General features: G+C 37.7%; 2 protein-coding genes across 2 annotated transcripts; both read left to right on the top strand.

Moving 5' to 3' along the window:
• Positions 1-1,386: 1,386 nt before the first annotated feature.
• On the top strand, positions 1,387-9,936 carry LOC119491565 (extracellular calcium-sensing receptor-like). The gene is made up of 9 exons (XM_037775706.1): positions 1,387-1,595; positions 1,886-2,180; positions 2,295-2,381; positions 2,628-2,897; positions 3,057-3,263; positions 5,566-5,841; positions 7,853-8,077; positions 8,174-8,297; positions 8,376-9,936. Exons 1-9 carry the CDS (start codon positions 1,387-1,389, stop codon positions 9,284-9,286), a joined length of 2,604 nt encoding a protein of 867 aa, XP_037631634.1. The 3' UTR covers positions 9,287-9,936.
• Positions 9,937-13,171: 3,235 nt separating this feature from the next.
• On the top strand, positions 13,172-17,638 carry LOC119491787 (extracellular calcium-sensing receptor-like). Its single transcript, XM_037776008.1, has 9 exons — positions 13,172-13,380; positions 13,629-13,923; positions 14,044-14,130; positions 14,348-14,617; positions 14,779-14,985; positions 15,533-15,808; positions 16,206-16,430; positions 16,527-16,650; positions 16,728-17,638. The coding sequence occupies exons 1-9, from the start codon at positions 13,172-13,174 to the stop codon at positions 17,636-17,638; spliced, it is 2,604 nt and encodes an 867-aa protein (XP_037631936.1).
• Positions 17,639-19,576: the final 1,938 nt, after the last annotated feature.

Raw genomic sequence — 19,576 nt, 5'->3', positions numbered from 1 at the left:
GAACCTATATTAATGAATCATTAAATAATGATTAGTTTGTGAAAATTTTTGACTTGATCATTCTGACTATTTTATTGGTCTATAAAAATACAATTGAAATTGACTTGACTTCACCACTTTCATGACTTGTTCCTGATTAACTCTGAATCAAAAGTCATTACAAAACTAGTAACGACTCATTAATTACTGATTACTTAAACATTACTTATTGTTTTTGTGTCCCCCCCAGTAAAGTGAGACACAATACTGAATAGTTAGTGAGGAGTCCCTCATTAATTCATCATCATTACAATTGATTCCTTTAAAGAATAGGAGACAGTAGAATTCTTAACAGATGTTTTATTCATCATATTCAGACAACATAAACATTACAATTCACATCCCTGATTATTATCAAGTTGAATATCATTAAAACAAAATCATCCAAACAATTTGATTGAGAGTTACTCATTAACTAATAGTTCACTAGCATTTAGATCCTCATTCATGTTTTAAGTATGTAATCATTAACTAATCTTCTGGAAGCCATGACTATGCAATGGCCTAACATTATACAGTAAAGAATTGTAACTTTTTTTGTTTTTGTATTTACTGTTATAATGATTTGCTGCATATTTTACTTAAATGCGTCCTAAATAAGATGTTTTTATGTGTTTGAGACAGACAAAGCCAGTGTTTTAATTGATGCAATATTCTACTTCATTTTAAGGGTAATAGAGTTAAGTAATCTCAAAAGTATGTGCATGCACTCACTATTAATGTGTTGATGTAAATAAGTAACAGGTTTTTGCCTGTAATCGTAGAAATACAGTTAGCAAATCTATAAAACTGCAAATTGGACATACTAATGGGGAAATCTGTCCTGCATGTTTCTGCAGAACTAATCATATCTAATACCTGCCAAGTTACTATGGGTGCCAGCCACATACAAAAACTCTCCATCAAACGAACACAGAGCAAGGGAAGATGTAATATTTCACTGAAGGTCTTGGTATGCTGCTACCATCTAGTGGACATATTCTGGGCTAATTTGAGCATTTGGTGAGTTTAATGTGGTATGCTTATCACACCACAAATCACACGCAAATTTCAGTAGACATCAATCATAGCAGTCATCCACAACTTCAATTTGGGTTGGAAAGGTTGCTAAAATTGCCTTGGTGAGATGTAATTAAAAGTGCACAAATTAATTCCACCTCGATACAAAACCAGTCTCCAATGAAATGCATATTAGGCTCTGCCCTTACTTTTACGTATGCTCTGATGGGTGGAGTGCAAGCTTAAACAATGCTACAAGTTATTAAAAGGGGATGACACAGAGTCAGAAAAGGAGTAAACAGGAGGAAAGCCATGTGGGCACTTTTAGATATCAACCTCCTCTTGCTCATGTACTCTGTGTTGTTGTATTCCTACTTTTCTTCTGCTGTGCCCTCCCCTCTCCATTCCACCTCCTGCCGGTTACAGGGACATTTTCCTCTAAATGGGATGCACAAGGCTGGAGATGTGGTTCTGGGAGGGCTGTTTTCGATCCATTTATTTTCTGTCTTTCCTGACCTGTCTTTTACCTCAGAGCCACAACAGCCAACCTGCCACGGGTCAGTATGTCAGGGAAACAACAAAATGTAGAAACTGGAAGAAGCCAATCCCGTTAGTAAAATGTATTTTATATGATAAGATATTACCCGGTCAGAATTACATTGTGTATTTATGCCATTTTAGACGTATCACTTGTCTCCTCAATTTTTTTTTATTAATTAAGTATTGTAATAATTGTTGCTATTCAACTGGCTTAATTGTTTACAAAATCTGTAAATGTGCAACATGTTCATGTCAGCACAGGTAATGTATCATGGTGTGGTTTCTAGCAATGGTATTTGTGTGTTAGTTTTTATATTGTAGGATTCAGACAGGCCCAGACCATGGCCTTTGCTATTGATGAGATCAACAGAAACTCCAACCTGCTACCTAATGTGACTCTGGGATACAGTCTTAATGACAACTGTGTCAACCTAGGAATTGGATTCCGTTCAGCGTTGTCATTAGCCAGTGGTCAAGACGAGCACTTTATATTGGATAAGACCTGTGTAGGAACCCCTCCAGTCCTTGGGATTGTGGGTGATACTTTTTCTAGTAGTTCTATTGCCATCACCGCTGTTTTAGGTTTGTACAGATTACCTATGGTAAGTTTTCCACCATGATTCTTTTAAAGTATTTTAATTTGAAATGCAATGTGGACTAATCAGCCGATGAAGGATTTGAATGTTTTTAGGATGTACCGTCTGCGTCTTTCACAGGTGAGTTATTTTGCCACATGTTCGTGCCTGAGTGACCGGCAAAAGTTTCCATCCTTCTTTAGGACGATCCCAAGTGATGCTTTCCAGGTGACCATTAATCTGCAAAATAAGAATGATATAAAAAAAAACACTGCACTGAATCATTCCTTCGAAATAACATCCCTTTACTGCAATGAAAAATATATTGTTTTTGTAATACATGTCACATTTTTTTGCCATTGATGGAGTCGTTTGGTCTCAGATAACAAAGCTGAAAGGGACCAATTAAGCAGGTTTCCCATTGAGAGATTATTCTGGCCAGTGCATTAATCCCTCCACTCTGTATTTACCTAGGTGCGTGCAATAATTCAGATTCTCAGGCGCTTTGGCTGGACTTGGGCTGGTCTGTTGGTCAGTAAGGATGATTATGGACTCCACGCTGCCAGATCCTTTCAATCTGATCTGGCTCACTCTGGTGGAGGTTGTCTGGCCTATTTAGAAGTTTTGCCCTGGGGCAAAGACGCAGCAGAATTAAGGAGAATTGTGGATTTGATGAGGAAATCTACAGCTCGTGTGGTCATTGTCTTTGCACATCAGAGTAACATGATTAACCTCATGGAAGAGGTTGGACTTGAATTAAAGCTTAATTATAAGTTTATATAATTCTACAAGTTAATGTTTTGATTGTCTGAAATAAGAGGGTTTTACATGCATGAATGAGACAAGACATAATTCATGTCATGACAGTATGAATTTATATATTTTATATCATGTAATGCACAGGTGGTGAGGCAGAATGTGACAGGCCTGCAGTGGATGGCCAGTGAAGCCTGGACTGCAGGTACTCCGCTCCAGACCCCCCACCTCATGCCGTACCTGAGTGGCACACTGGGCATTGCCATCCGTCGAGGAGAAATACCAGGATTCAGGGACTTCCTGTTAAGAATACGTCCTGACATACAACACAACAACCACTATGGAAATAACGTGGTGAGTTTAAGTGGAGATACCCCAGGTGTATAGGTTAAAATATTTAACTATTATATATTGCCAGGAAACTTCCCCAGTTGATAACTTATATTAGGACAATTATGTTTTTTTATTACAAGTTTTCTGAAATTGTATGTTTGAATCTGAACATTGTATAAAGCTTAGTTCAAAATTGTTGTTTCATTTTGTTGACATTTTAGAGGCAAAGGTTTTTCAAAGAAAACGGCCTTCAAAGATATATTGTAAAATTTACTACATTTTGAAGACACTCCTGGTGAATTGGGTTAAAAATCTAGGATTTCACCATGAAACTTCCCCAGTTGATTACTTACACTAAGACACTTATTTTTTCTATTGCAAGTTTTCTGAAATGTTTTGTTTAAATATGCAAATGAGGCATTATCTAATGATAACATTTGGTGAATTTAAGAGAAATCAACAGACACATACACACGTGGAAAAAATTGTTGGTACCCTTCCGTTAAAGAAAGAAAAACCCACAATGGTCACTTAAATAACTTGAAACTGACAAAAGTAACAATAAATAAAAATGTACTCAAAATTAACTAATGAAAATTAGATATCGCTTTTGAATTGTGGTTCAACAGAATCATTTTAAAAAACAAACTAATGAAACTGGCCTGGACAAAAATGATGGTACCCTTAACTTAATATTTTATTGCCCAACCTTTTGAGGCAATTAATGCAATCAAGCGATTTCTGTAACTCTCAATGAGACTTCTGCACCTGTCGACTAGTATTTTAGCCCACTCCTTGTGAGCAAACTGCTCCAGCTGTCTCGGGTTTGAAGGGTGCCTTCTCCGAATGCATGTTTCAGCTCCTTCCACAGATGTTCAATAGGATTTAGATCAGGGCTCATAGAAGGCCACTTCAGAATAGTCCAATGTTTTGTTCTAAGCCATTCTTGGGTGTTTTTAGCTGTGTTTTGGGTCATTATCCTGTTTGAGGACCCATGACCTGCGACTGAGACCAAGCTTTCTGACACTGGGCAGCACATTTCGCTCCAGAATGCCTTGATGGTCTTGAGATTTCATTGTACCCTGCACAGATTCAAGACACCCTGTGCCAGATGCAGTAAAGCAGCCCCATAACACAACTTAGCCTCCTCCATGTTTCACATTAGATACAGTGTTCTTTTCTTTGTATGCTTCATTTTTGCGTCTGTGAACATAGAGCTGATGGGACTTGCCAAAAAGCTCCAGTTTTGTCTCATCTGTCCAAAGGACATTCTCCCAGAAGCGTTGTGGCTTGTCAATATGCATTTTGGCAAATTCCAGTCTCGCTTTTTTATGATTTGCGTCCTCCTCGGTTGTCTTCCATTAAGTTCACTTTGGCTCAAACAGCGACGGACGGTGCGATCTGACACTGATGTACCTTGACCTTGGAGTTCACCTCTAATCTCTTTGGAAGTTGTTCTGGGCTCTTTGGTTGCCATTCGTGTTATCCGTCTCTTCAATTTGTCATCAATTTTCCTCTTGCGGCCACGTCCAGGGAGGTAGGCTACAGTCCCGTGGACCTTAAACTTCTGAATAATATGTGCAACTGAAGTCACAGGAACATCAAGTTGCTTGGAGATGGTCTTATAGCCTTTACCTTTAACATGCTTGTCTATAATTATCTTTCTAATCTCCTGAGACAACTCTCTCCTTAGCTTTCTGTGGTCCATGTTCAGTGTGGTACACACCATGATACCAAACAGCACAGTGACTACTTTTCACCCTTTAAATAGGCAAACTGACTGATTAAAAGTTTGAAGACACCTGTGATGCTATTTACAGGCACAGCTTAGTTTAACATGTCCCTATGGTCAAATTATTTTCAACCTTTTCTAGGGGTACCATCATTTTTGTCCAGGCCAGTTTAATTTGTTTGTTTTTTAAAATGATTCTGTTGAACCACAATTCAAAAGCAATGTCTGATTTTCAATGGATAATTTTCAGTGAATTTTTATTTATTATTACTTTTGTCAGTTTCAAGTTATTTCAGTGACCATTGTGGGTTTTTCTTTCTTTAACGGAAGGGTACCAACAATTTTGTCCACGTGTGTATATACAAAGTGTAGTAAAATAAACACCTAATTGGATGTTTTATTTCCACTAGTCTGAAAGAAGACATGTTATGGAAGCAAAATAGCCCTAACATTTCAAAATTGACCACTTCATGAAAAACAATGTTTTTGCCTGTAGTGTCTCACCTTAAAATTTAAATCTGATCTGATATTTGTAAGAATAATAGAGTATGTTGTCATAATTTTTAACCCAAGGTTTTTAATACATTTCAGGTAAATCAGTTTTGGGAATACACATTTCAGTGTAGATTTGCACCACCTCCAGCAGGTTGGGTGGAGGCTGGGGGAGAACTATGCACTGGACAGGAAGATCTAGAGAGTGTGGAGACTGAGTTGTTGGACATTTCAAACCTCAGGCCAGAGTATAACGTGTACAAGGCTGTGTATGCTCTGGCGTATGCTCTTGATGACATGTCGCGCTGTGTGCCAGGGAGAGGGCCCTTCAGCGGATACAGCTGTGCCAGTTTGCAAAGACTGGAGCTATGGCAGGTGGGATATCAGTTTACACTCCACCTGTTCATGTGACTAAATCCTATGGTATCTTGTGGAGTAACATTTCAGGTATAGGATTAAATACAATGCTATGAGATTACTAATGTTAAAGCACATAGCAGATAGCTGAAACAATTCCCCCTACCACAAGGTGACAGCAGTGGATAATATTGTCAGGTCCGAATGTTGTTGGGGACGCAGATAGGAGCTGGTCTAGTTATTAGAAAATATTAAAGATAATTATCAATATTAATAAAATTGATATTAACAAATTATCACAATATACTAATAATAACAGGGCACCAAATTACATTGGTACATAAGCTCCAAAGACATTAAAATGGCTATCAAAAGTCAATAATAATTATCAAAATAATTATTAATTATATTGAATAATATGATTTAATGTATATTAAATCATTCTCGGGGCACCACTCTTTGAAACAAAGAGAAAATGATAGCACATTAATGTAGTCTCATAGATAAGTGCCATTAAATATACTAAACTATACATTTTGAACTTTGATTAATATTTAAATTAATAACTATAACCGAAATAGATAGTAAAGGTTGAAGGATATTGGAGTTCTTGACACAGCAGCGGTTGGCATTATTCACTCTTGTACAATATTAAGCAGACCAGCATGTATAATCCACAAACATTTATTTACAAGATAATAAAGGTGTAAAGCACAATATTAATCTAACTAAATAACTAAACTAAACATGCCAAACACAGTGTGTGAGCATGTGTGTGTGTGTGTGTGTGTGTGTGTGTGAGAGAGAGAGAGAGAGGGGGGGGAGGGGAGATAAACACAGACAAGATGGGTACTTGTCTCAAGATGTCTGCATGTGCCTACAGACAATATGACGAGCACTGTAAAACTACAAAGATGGCTGGACCAAAGATGGCGCCAACATGTTACCACATGGCCTTTTTGTTCTTCGGAGCACATGTGCTCAGGAAGGTCAATGAGGGGGGTTGATGTGGGGGTTGAGATTATCTGAATGTGTATGTTTATGTTTAAAACTAATTCACAGTTTATATATGTGATCTTAATGTGTGTCAGATAATGCAGTGGGTTAGAAAAGATGGTTAGTTTGCATGCAAGACCTTGTCTATGTGAAGCATAAACTAACCACATCAGATGTGTCAATGCCAGCTACCCAAATATCTTAACTACAAATAATATCACATCAATCAAACTCAATGAATAACATTAAACATATCAATACAGGTACATTCCGGAAATCAAAGTTGCTCAGCCTTGTTCAATTGCTAATGCTAAGGTAAGCCCAGTACGTTACAAATCCATGGAGGAAAAGGTTGCAATTCCAAGATGGAGGAGTTGGAGGAAGCAGGCTGGAGAAAGTGGTTCCAGGGTCAAAGTCTTTCTCCTTCCTGTGCTTGAATCCAGTTGTGCAGTTTGGAGGGAAACTGGTCCAGTCCTGTTACTGCAGCTTGGTAGCTTGGTGCTAACTTCCTAGCTCTTATTTCTTGAAGTTAGATGGTCAAAAAGGCAGGCACTCGCGAGCAGAGCTGCTCCTACAGCTTCTGGTCTGGAGGAAGAGCAGCAGCTCACCTCCCGCAGGTCAGCAGGGGTGGGAAGGGGGTTAAGAAAAAAAAGAACAAAAGGAATGTCCTTTGCTTTTGTCCCGGGTGAATTTCACAAGCATGTGTGAATGAGAAATAATGCTACAGTAGCCAATGGCTACTGAGCTGAGTCCATGGGTCAAGGATCATGTGACTGAGTTCATGTGGTCACTTGCCACTAGTCACATTGGTGGGTCCCAATAGTGTATTGAAACTGGGTATACAGCAATATCAATGACTTCACTTTAATGGAAATGCTTTGTTGGAATTGTTGATATCTTCATATGTTCATAGGTGCAGTAGGCAGGTTGATTATTGAATACTAGATACCACTGTGTTCACCATGGTCATATAGAATTGATTTTTCATCTGTCCTTTTTGATTTTCCTCTATCCATTATTCTGATATTCTTAGCTTGTGTATTACTTGGAAAAGGTCAACTTCACCACACCATTTGGTGATCAAGTGTCATTTGATGAGAATGGTGATGCATTACCAATATATGATGTCATGAACTGGCTGTGGCTCCCTGATGGACGAACTAAAGTTGAGTATGTGGGCGAGGTTAAAGAGTCAGCCAAAGGTGAAGAACTCACACTCGATGAAGACAAAATCTTCTGGAACTTTGAATCCAAAAAGGTTGCTTCTGCTTTTTCAGACACCTACTTTGTGTACCATGCATGGCTCATTATAGCTATTTGACTCAATAACATATGTCTATTTTTTTCCCTACAGCCACCCCGGTCAGTGTGCAGTGAGAGCTGTCCTCCAGGTACCCGCATGGCCAGAAAGAAGGGGCAACCTGAGTGCTGTTTTGACTGCATCCCTTGTTCTGAGGGAAAGATCAGCAATAACACTGGTTGGTATTCAGATTTAAATATTGCAGTTTGAAGATATAATTTAAGCATTAATCTTAACACTATCAATGTTTTCTTAGACTCCATGGAGTGCACAAGTTGTCCAGAGGATTTCTGGTCCAGTCCCAAGCGTGACCACTGTGTTCCTAAGAAAATAGAGTTCCTCTCCTATCAAGAGCCTCTAGGTATCTTCCTAACAGCCACCACATTGTTGGGCACATTAATCTGTGCTGTTGTCTTGGGCATCTCCATCTATCATCGCAGCACCCCTATAATACGCGCCAACAATTCAGAACTGAGTTTCCAGCTATTGATATCACTTAAATTATGTTTCCTCTGCTCACTATTGTTTATCGGCCGTCCCAGGATGTGGACATGCCAATTGAGACATGCAGCGTTTGGGATCAGCTTTGTACTTTGTGTCTCATGCATCCTGGTGAAAACGGTGGTGGTTCTGGCTGTGTTCAAGGCCTCCAAACCAGGAGGAGGAGGCAGTCTCAAGTGGTTTGGTGCTGTGCAGCAGAGAGGGACAGTTATGGTTCTTACTTCTATTCAGGCAGCAATCTGCACTGCTTGGCTTGTCTCTGCTTCACCAGCTCCTCATAAAAACACTCAATACCACAATGACAAAATAGTTTATGAGTGTGTAGTTGGGTCCACAGTTGGTTTTGCAGTGTTACTGGGTTACATTGGCTTACTGGCTATACTCAGCTTTCTACTAGCATTCATGGCGAGGAATCTTCCAGATAGTTTCAATGAGGCCAAGCTCATCACTTTCAGCATGCTGATCTTCTGTGCTGTGTGGGTGGCCTTTGTCCCCGCTTATATTAGCTCACCAGGCAAATATGCAGATGCAGTGGAGGTATTCGCCATCCTGGCCTCCAGTTTTGGCCTCTTGGTTGCACTGTTTGGACCCAAATGTTATATAATCCTGCTGAGACCCGAGAGGAACACAAAGAAAGCAATAATGGCCCGGGGCATTGAGTCATAAAACATTCAGACAGAATTAATACTTTTACTCTATACAATACAAACATGAAGGCAGAAAGATTTGTTGGTAGTAATAGTAATGTTATTAGTAATTGAAAAAGTAGGCTGATGACAAATAACTTGGATCATGTAGCGTTATTGCATTGAGCAGATTAATCATCAATCAATAATTTATATCAGAATATGTATATGTATCGTAAAATGTGAAGGAGAGTGGTGACACTCAGCTTCAGATGTCACACACAATGAGTTTTAATATCAGAATTTACACAGGTACCACCCCATTTTATAAAAATAGGGAAAAATCTATTTTATACAAATCAATTGAGTCTCATAATCTCAGGGTTGCTACGGCGTTCTTGGGCATGGTGAACAGTGATTCAAATTGTTTATATACACACACAAATCAAATAACAAAGTTCTTTATAAAATACATGTTTATTTGACTAACTACATGACTAAACTATTAATAGAGGATAATTGAATAAATCATAAAACAAAAGGAAAAAGGAATAAATTGAATAAAGGATAATTGAAGGATTACAGTGAATACGATGTTGAACATTTATGAATAGAAACAAATTAAATGTTGCCAGGTCAATTCAGTGACTGATATCTTTCTTATTGGAATTTGTTATTTGATGTTTGCCTATCAATTCAATTTAGTTTTGGTATTGATGCATCATTCAGCAGCAGATGATTTAAGAACCATCGAGGAAGATTGTGAAGCAGTTTCATTTTATAAATTTAAGTTTGGTCTAATTTACGTTTAGAATTTATTGATGGATTTCCTAATTCTTCTTGCATCTAATATTAACTATCAATTTCTTAAAATTACCTTATTTAATAAATGACTATAAATGTGTTTATTAATCTAATAATCAAACACTTTCCCTTCTGAAAATGTATTTATATATCACCTTTGATGAGTAGATTGGTGGATTGTGCTGTATGGAGTGGCTTGAGTGGTCTCTCTCAGATCAAAATGTACTTTATTTAAAGTCGTTCTTTCAGGCAAGCAGCCCGTGCCCCCTGTTGTGTTATTTCTTTTGTTTCACATAATTAATTATTCCATATTTAACATCTTGTCTTCATCTGCAGTAGAAAGATGTTAAACATTTTTAGGATATAAACCACTGAATAAAACTTGATCAATTGAATTAAAATGAATTAACCAATTACACAACACAGATAAACCTTGTTATCAAAACATGTAGCTATACAAACACTACAGAGAAAGGCCTATACATGTTGATAAATATGTGCGCTTTTTACACAGTAAATGAAGGGATAAGATTAATTTCAGAGCATATCAAACAGCCATCCAGTGTGGGTGAGAGCAACCGAGAAGAGGGAGCGGTTGCTCTGAAAAAGACAGACTGCTGGGTTTATGAGACTGCGAGCTTTGATGAGATAAAAGTTACCAACATAACATGAAACTAAAGGAAATGTAAGCAGAGTTAATTATCATGAACTTAATTCTATATGTTCTAAGCATATTTAACAAAATTAGTCAATTTATATATGGTTCACAATCAACATTAAAAGTTGTAATACATTTCAACTAGATTAAAATATATATATATCAGATATAAGATTAACTGAAGCATTAGTGTGCACCTGAATTTCTGTTTAAGATCTCTGGGGACGTATAATATACACACTTAAAAATATTTATGTAGCAGGATCTCATCAGGGGATTAATATAAAGGAAATGTTTTATCTACAGCTTATGATTAACTTCTTACCAGCATGACTATTTGAGTTATCTAAACTAAAAATGACTGAACTAGATACATTTACCTAAACAAACTTAGTCACAAATGCGGATTTCCAAAAGAATGCAAGGAGAGGACAGACGTGTGAGACAGACTTGTGTCTCTGCTGGTTCCTACTACTTTCAATTTTAGTCTTGTCCCAAAAATATATATGTTAAACAAAACTTCCTGTTATTAGACATATGTTAGCAAAGCACAACACATCAATTAAAGTACATGTTCATTTGCATTAAATGTAATTTCCATTTTGGTCTCATTCACAGCTGCATGTGTCTTTGGGCGACTGTGAGCCAACATCTCAAAGGAATGTAGGTAGTCTTAAAACCCGGGGAGTAGGCCATAAATTCTCCTTTGTTTCTTCACTTGTTGCTCCAATTTGTTGCCTCACAGCAAGAGAGTCGCAGGTACAAACCCAGCTTGGGGCCATTGTCTGTGGAGTTTGCATGTTCTCCCCATGTTAGCGTGGGTTTTCTCCGGGATCTCCGGCTTCCTCCCAAAGTCCAAAGACATGTAGGGTTAATTGTTGACTCTAAATGGTCTATAGGTGTGAATGTGAGTATGAATGGCTGTCTGTTTCTACGTGTCAGCCCTGTGATAGTCTGGCGACCTGTCCAGGATCTAATGAGTACTTCACTAATAATTTGTAATGGAGTATTATATAGTAGATAATGATGAGTTACTAGAGAACTGACAGGGAGAACCTATATTAATGAATCATTAAATAATGATTAGTTTATGAATATTTTTGACTTGATCATTCTGACTATTTTATTGGTCTATAAAAATACAATTGAAATTGACTTGACTTCACCACTTTCATGACTTGTTCCTGATTAACTCTGAATCAAAAGTCATTACAAAACTAGTAACGACTCATTAATTACTGATTAGTTAAACATTACTTATTGTTTTTGTGTCCCCCCCAGTAAAGTGAGACACAATACTGAATAGTTAATGAGGAGTCCCTCATTAATTCATCATCATTACAATTGATTCCTTTAAAGAATCGGAGACAGCAGAATTCTTAACAGATGTTTTATTCATCATATTCAGACAACATAAACATTACAATTCACATCCCTGAATATTATCAAGTTGAATATCATTAAAACAAAATCATCCAAAAAATTTGATTGAGAGTTACTCATTAACTAATAGTTCACTAGCATTTAGATCCTCATTCATGTTTTAAGTATGTAATCATTAACTAATCTTCTGGAAGCCATGACTATGCAATGGCCTAACATTATACAGAAAAGAATTGTAACTTTTTTTGTTTTTGTATTTACTGTTATAATTATTTTCTGCCATTAAGCCTACATGGATTTGCTGCATGTTTTACTTAAAGGCGTCCTAAATAAGATGCTTTTATGTGTTTGAGACAGACAAAGCCAGTGTTTTAATTGATGCAATATTCTACTTCATTTTAAGGGTAATAGAGTTCAGTAATCTCAAAAGTATGTGCATGCACTCACTATTAATGTGTTGATGTAAATAAGTAACAGGTTTTTGCCTGTAATCGTAGAAATACAGTTAGCAAATCTATAAAACTGCAAATTGGACATACTAATGGGGAAATCTGTCCTGCATGTTTCTGCAGAACTAATCATATCTAATACCTGCCAAGTTACTATGGGTGCCAGCCACATACAAAAACTCTCCATCAAACGAACACAGAGCAAGGGAAGATGTAATATTTCACTGAGGGTCTTGGTATGCTGCTACCATCTAGTGGACATACTCTGGGCTAATTTGAGCATTTGGTGAGCTTAATGTGGTATGCTTATCACACCACAAATCACACGCAAATTTCAGTAGACATCAATCATAGCAGTCATCCACAACTTCAATTTGGGTTGGAAAGGTTGCTAAAATTGCCTTGGTGAGATGTAATTAAAAGTGCACAAATTAATTCCACCTCGATACAAAACCAGTCTCCAATGAAATGCATATTAGGCTCTGCCCTTACTTTTACGTATGCTCTGATGGGTGGAGTGCAAGCTTAAACAATGCTACAAGTTAATAAAAGGGGTTGACACAGAGTCAGAAAAGGAGTAAACAGGAGGAAAGCCATGTGGGCATTTTTAGATATCAACCTCCTCTTGCTCATGTACTCTGTGTTGCTGTATTCCTACTTTTCTTGTGATGGAGGGAACCCTCTCCATTCCACCTCCTGCTGGTTACAGGGACAGTTTCCTCTAAATGGGATGCACAAGGCTGGAGATGTGGTTCTGGGAGGGCTGTTTAAGATCCATTTATTTTCTGTCTTTCCTGACCTGTCTTTTACCTCAGAGCCACAACAGCCACCCTGCCACAGGTCAGTATGTCAGGGAAACAACAAAATGCAGAAACTGGAAGAAGCCAATCCCGTTAGTAAAATGTATTTTATATGATAAGATATTACCTGGTCAGAATTACATTGCGTATTCATGCCATTTCAGACATATCACTTGTCTCCTTTATATTTTTTATTCAGGTATTGTTGCTATTTAATTGGCTTAATTGTTTGCAAAATCTGTAATTGTGCAACACGTTCTTGTCAGCACATTGATATTTTTGTGTTAGTTTTGATGTTCTAGGATTCAGGCAGGCCCAGACCATGGCCTTTGCTATTGATGAGATCAACAGAAACTCCAACCTGCTACCTAATGTGACTCTGGGATACAGTCTTAATGACAACTGCAACAACCTAGGAATTGGATTCCGTGCAGCGTTGTCATTAGCCAGTAGTCGAGAAGAGCAGTTTATGTTGGACAAGACCTGTGTAGGAACCCCTCCAGTCCTTGGGATTGTTGGTGAATCTTCCTCTAGACGTTCTATCGCCATCTCCACTGTCTTAGGTTTGTACAGAGTACCTATGGTAAGTTGTCTTCTATTGTAGCATTTTAATTTTAAATGCAATGTCAAGTGTAAACGTTGGACTAATCAGCCGATGAAGGCTTTGAATGTTTTTAGGATGTACAGTCTGTGTCTTTCACAGGTGAGTTTTTTTTCCACATGTTCGTGCCTGAGTGACCGGCAAAAGTTTCCATCCTTCTTTAGGACGATCCCAAGTGATGCTTTCCAGGTGACCATCAGTCAGCAAAATAAAATGCATCCTTTTACTGCAATGAAATATAATATTTTCTGTGTAATACTTATCACATACGTTTTGCCATTGATGGAGCTGTTTGGTCTGATGGGTACTAGTTAAACATGGTCCATTGTGGTACCAGTTTATCAGGTTAATCACTAAGAGATTATTCCAGCCTGTGCATTAATTCCTCCACTCTGTATTTACTTAGGTGCGTGCTATGATTCAGATTCTCAGGCGCTTTGGCTGGACTTGGACAGGTCTTCTGGTCAGTAATGATGATTATGGATTCCACGTTGCCCGATCCTTTCAATCTGACCTTGCTCAGTCTGGTGGAGGGTGTCTGGCCTACTTTGAGGTTTTGCCCTGGGACAAAGACGCAGCTGAACTAAGGAGAATTGTGGATTTGATGAGGAAATCTACAGCTCGTGTGGTCATTGTCTTTGCACATCAGAGTCACGTGATTAACCTCATGGAAGAGGTGTGGCTTCAATTATAGCTTAATTATATGTTTATATAATTCTACAACTTAATGTTTTGATTGTCTGAAATAAAAGGGTTTTACATGTGTTTGAATGAGACAAGACATCAATCGTGTCATGACAGTATGAATTTATATATTTTATATAATGCAATGCACAGGTGGTGAGGCAGAATGTGACAGGCCTGCAGTGGATGGCCAGTGAAGCCTGGACTGCAGCTACTGTGCTCCAGACCCCCCACCTCATGCCGTACCTGAGTGGAACACTGGGCATTGCCATTCGTCGAGGAGAAATACCAGGACTCAGGGACTTCCTGTTAAGAATACGTCCTGACATACAACACAACAACCTCTATGGAAATAATGTGGTGAGTTTAAGTGGAGGCACCCCAGGTGTATAGGTTAAAACATTTAACTAATATATATTGCCAGGAAACTTCCCCAGTTGATAACTTATAGTAGAACAATTATTTTTTTATTACAAGTTTTCTGAAATTTTATGTTTAAATCTGAACATTGGATAATGCTATGTTCAAAATTGTTGCTTCATTTTGTTGACATATTAGAGGCAAAGGTCTTGACATAACTCATTTTTGAGAAAACGGTCTTTAAGGATATGTATTATAAAATTCAATACATTTTGAAGACACTCCTGCTGAATTGGGTTAAAAATTTAAGATAACACCATGAAACTTCCCCAGTTGATTACTTACACTAAGAAAATTATTTTTTGTATTACTTGTTTTCTGAAATGTTATGTTTAAATATGCAAATGAGGCATTATCTAATGATAACGTTTGGTGAATTTAGCAGAAATCTACAGACAGATATAGACAAAGTGTAGTAATCTGGTATTTGTAAGAATAATACAGTATGATGTCATCATGTATAACACAAAGTTTTTAATACATTCAGGTAAATCAGTTTTGGGAATACACATTTCAGTGTAGATTTGCACCACCTCCAGCAGGTTGGGTGGAGGCTGGGGGAGTACTATGCACTGGACAGGAAGATCTAGAGAGTGTGGAGACTGAATTGTTGGACATTTCAAACCTCAGGCCAGAGTATAACGTGTACAAGGCTGTGTATGCTCTGGCGTATGCTCTTGATGACATGCTGCGCTGTGTGCCAGGGAGAGGGCCTTTCAGCGGACACAGCTGTGCCAGATTGCAAAGACTGGAGCTATGGCAGGTGGGATATCAGTTTACACTCCACCTGTTCATGTGACTAAATCCTATGCTATCTTGTGGAGTAACATTTCAGGTATAGGATTAAATACAAAGCTATGAGATTACTAATCTTAAAGTGCAGAGCAGATAGCTGAAACAATTCCCCCTACAACAAAGTGACAGCATTGGATAATATTATCAGGACAGAGTATATTGTCACTGGGTATACAGTAATATCAGTGACTTCAATTTAATGGAAATGCTTTGTTGGAATTGTTAATATCTTCATATGTTCATAGGTGCAGTAGGCAGGTTGATTATTGAATACTAGATACCACTGTTTTCACCATGGTCATATAGAATTGAGTTTTCATCTCTCCTTTTTGATTTTCCTCTATCCGTTATTCTGATATTCTTAGCTTGTGTATTACTTGGAAAAGGTCAACTTCACCACACCATTTGGTGATCAAGTATCATTTGATGAGAATGGTGATGCATTACCAATATATGATGTCATGAACTGGCTGTGGCTCCCTGATGGACGAACTAAAGTTGAGAATGTGGGCGAGGTCAAAGAGTCAGCCAAAGGTGAAGAACTCACACTTGATGAAGACAAAATCTTCTGGAACTTTGAATCCAAAGAGGTTGCTTCTGATTTTTTAGACACCTATTTTGTGTACCATGCATGACTCATTATAGTTATTTGACTCAATAACAGATGTGTATTTTTCTCCCTACAGCCACCCCGGTCAGTGTGCAGTGAGAGCTGTCCTCCAGGTGCCCGAATGGCCAGAAAGAGGGGGCAACCTGAGTGCTGTTTTGACTGCATCCCTTGTTCTGAGGGAAAGATCAGCAATAAGACTGGTTGGTATTCAGTTTTAAACATTGCAGTTTAGGGATATAATTAAGCATTAATCTTAACACTATCAATGTTTTCTTAGACTCCATGGAGTGCACCAGTTGTCCAGAGGACTTCTGGTCCAGCCCCCAGCGTGACCACTGTGTTCCTAAGAAAATAGAGTTCCTCTCCTATCAAGAGCCTCTAGGTATCTTCCTGACAGCCACCTCATTGTTGGGCACATTCATCTGTGCTGTTGTCTTGGGCATCTCCATCTATCATCGCAGCACCCCTGTAGTACGCGCCAACAATTCAGAACTGAGTTTCCAGCTATTGATATCACTTAAATTATGTTTCCTCTGCTCACTGTTGTTTATCGGCCGTCCCAGGATGTGGACATGCCAATTGAGACATGCAGCATTTGGGATCAGCTTTGTGCTTTGTGTCTCATGCATCCTGGTGAAAACCATGGTGGTTCTGGCTGTGTTCAAGGCCTCCAAACCAGGAGGTGGAGCCAGTCTCAAGTGGTTTGGTGCTGTGCAGCAGAGAGGGACAGTTATGGTTCTGACTTCTATCCAGGCAGCAATCTGCACTGCCTGGCTTGTCTCTGCTTCACCAGCTCCTCATAAAAACACTCAATACTACAATGACAAGATAGTTTATGAGTGTGTAGTCGGATCCACAGTTGGTTTTGCAGTGTTACTGGGTTACATTGGCTTACTGGCCATCCTCAGCTTCCTACTAGCATTCATGGCGAGGAATCTTCCAGATAGTTTCAATGAGGCCAAACTCATCACTTTCAGCATGCTGATCTTCTGTGCTGTGTGGGTGGCCTTTGTCCCCGCTTATGTCAGCTCACCAGGCAAATATGCAGATGCAGTGGAGGTATTCGCCATCCTGGCCTCCAGTTTTGGTCTCTTGGTGGCACTGTTTGGACCCAAATGTTACATAATCCTGCTGAGACCAGAGAGGAACACAAAGAAAGCAATCATGGGTCGGGGCATTGAGTCATAAAACATTCAGACAGAATTAATACTTTTACTCTATACAATACAAACATGAAGGCAGAAAGATTTGTTGGTAGTAATAGTAATATTATTAGTAATTGAAAAAGTAGGCTGATGACAAATAACTTGGATCATGTAGCGTTATTGCATTGAGCAGATTAATCATCAATCAATAATTTATATCAGAATATGTTTATGTATCGTAAAATGTGAAGGAGAGTGGTGACACTCAGCTTCAGATGTCACACACAATGAGTTTTAATATCAGAATTTACACAGGTACCACCCATTTTATAAAAATAGGGAAAAATCTAAAATTGTATACAAATCAATTGAGTCTCATAATCTCAGGGTTGCTACGGCGTTCTTGGGCATGGTGAACAGTGATTCAAATTGTTTATATACACACACAAATCAAATAACAAAGTTCTTTATAAAATACATGTTTATTTGACTAACTACATGACTAAACTACTAATAGACGATAATTGAATAAATCATAAAACAAAAGGAAAAAGGAATAAACTGAATAAAGGATATTTGAAGGATTACTGTGAATACAATGTTGAACATTTATGAATAGAAACAAATTAAATGTTACCAGGTCAATTGAGTGACTGATATCTTTCTTATTGGAATTTGTTGTTTGATGTTTGCCTATCAATTCAATTTAGTTTTGGTATTAATGCATCATTCAGCAGCAGATAATATAAGAACCATCGAGGAAGATTGTGAAGCAGTTTCATATTATAAATTTAAGTTTGGTCTAATTTACGTTTAGAATGTATTGATGGATTTCCTAATTCTTCTTGCATGTAATATTAACTATCAATTTCTTAAAATTACCTTATTTAATAAATGACTATAAATGTGTTTATTAGTCTAATCATCAAACACTTTCCCTTCTGAAAATGTATTTAATGAGTAGATTGGTGGATTGTGCTGTATGGAGTGGCTTGAGGTGTCTCACAGATCAAAATGTCTTTTATTTAAAGTCGTTCTTTCAGGCAAGCAGCCCGTGCCCCCGGTTGTGTTATTTATTTTGTTTCACATAATTAATTATTTCATATTTAACATCTTGTCTTCATCTGCAGTAGAAAGATGTTAAACATTTTTAGGATATAAACCACTGAATAAAACTTGATCAATTGAATTAAAAGGAATTAACCAATTACACAACACAGATAAACCTTGTTATCAAAACATGTAGCTATACAAACACTACAGAGAAAGGCCTATACATGTTGATAAATATGTGCGCTTATTACACAGTAAATGAAGAGATAAGATTAATTTCAGAGCATATCAAACAGCCATCCAGTGTGGGTGAGAGCAACCGAGAAGAGGGAGCGGTTGCTCTGAAAAAGACAGACTGCTGGGTTTATGAGACTGTGAGCTTTGATGAGATAAAAGTAACCAACATAACATGAAACTAAAGGAAATGTAAGCAGAGTTAATTATCATGAACTTAATTCTATATGTTCTAAGCATATTTAACAAAATTAGTCAATTTATATATGGTTCACAATCAACATTAAAAGGTGTAATACATTTCAACTAGATTAAAATATATATCAGATATAAGATTAAGATGTGATAAGATTAGTGTGCACCTGAATTTCTGTTTAAGATCTCTGGGGATGTATAATATACACACGTACAAATATTTATGTAGCAGGATCTCATCAAGTGATTAATATAAAGGAAATGTTTTATCTACAGCTTATGATTAACTACTTATCAGCATGAATATTTGAGTTATCTAAATTAAAAATGAGTGAAACTAGAAAAAATTTAACTAAACCAACTGAGTCGCAAATGTGGATTTCCAAAAGAAGGCAGGGAGAGGACAGACGTGTGAGACAGACTTGTGTCTCTGCTGGTTCCTACTACTTTCAATTTTAGTCTTGTCCCAAAAATATATATGTTAATCAAAACTTCCTGT

This window comes from Sebastes umbrosus, chromosome 7, assembly GCF_015220745.1.
Source record: "Sebastes umbrosus isolate fSebUmb1 chromosome 7, fSebUmb1.pri, whole genome shotgun sequence".
In the NCBI taxonomy this organism is placed as follows: domain Eukaryota; kingdom Metazoa; phylum Chordata; class Actinopteri; order Perciformes; family Sebastidae; genus Sebastes; species Sebastes umbrosus.
Note: the sequence above shows the minus strand (reverse complement) of the source record. Positions and strands in the feature narration are given on the sequence as shown.

Bases quoted from the DNA above. Each gene is read 5' to 3' on its own strand.
- LOC119491565 (XM_037775706.1), top strand. From the start codon at position 1,387: ATGTACTCTGTGTTGTTGTATTCCTACTTTTCTTCTGCTGTGCCCTCC. The intron at 2,898-3,056 runs GTTGGACTTGAA...TGTAATGCACAG, and splicing joins TGATTAACCTCATGGAAGAG to GTGGTGAGGCAGAATGTGAC. The intron at 8,298-8,375 runs GTTGGTATTCAG...ATGTTTTCTTAG, and splicing joins AAAGATCAGCAATAACACTG to ACTCCATGGAGTGCACAAGT.
- LOC119491787 (XM_037776008.1), top strand. From the start codon at position 13,172: ATGTACTCTGTGTTGCTGTATTCCTACTTTTCTTGTGATGGAGGGAAC. The intron at 14,986-15,532 runs GTGAGTTTAAGT...TAATACATTCAG, and splicing joins ACCTCTATGGAAATAATGTG to GTAAATCAGTTTTGGGAATA. The intron at 15,809-16,205 runs GTGGGATATCAG...TGATATTCTTAG, and splicing joins AAAGACTGGAGCTATGGCAG to CTTGTGTATTACTTGGAAAA.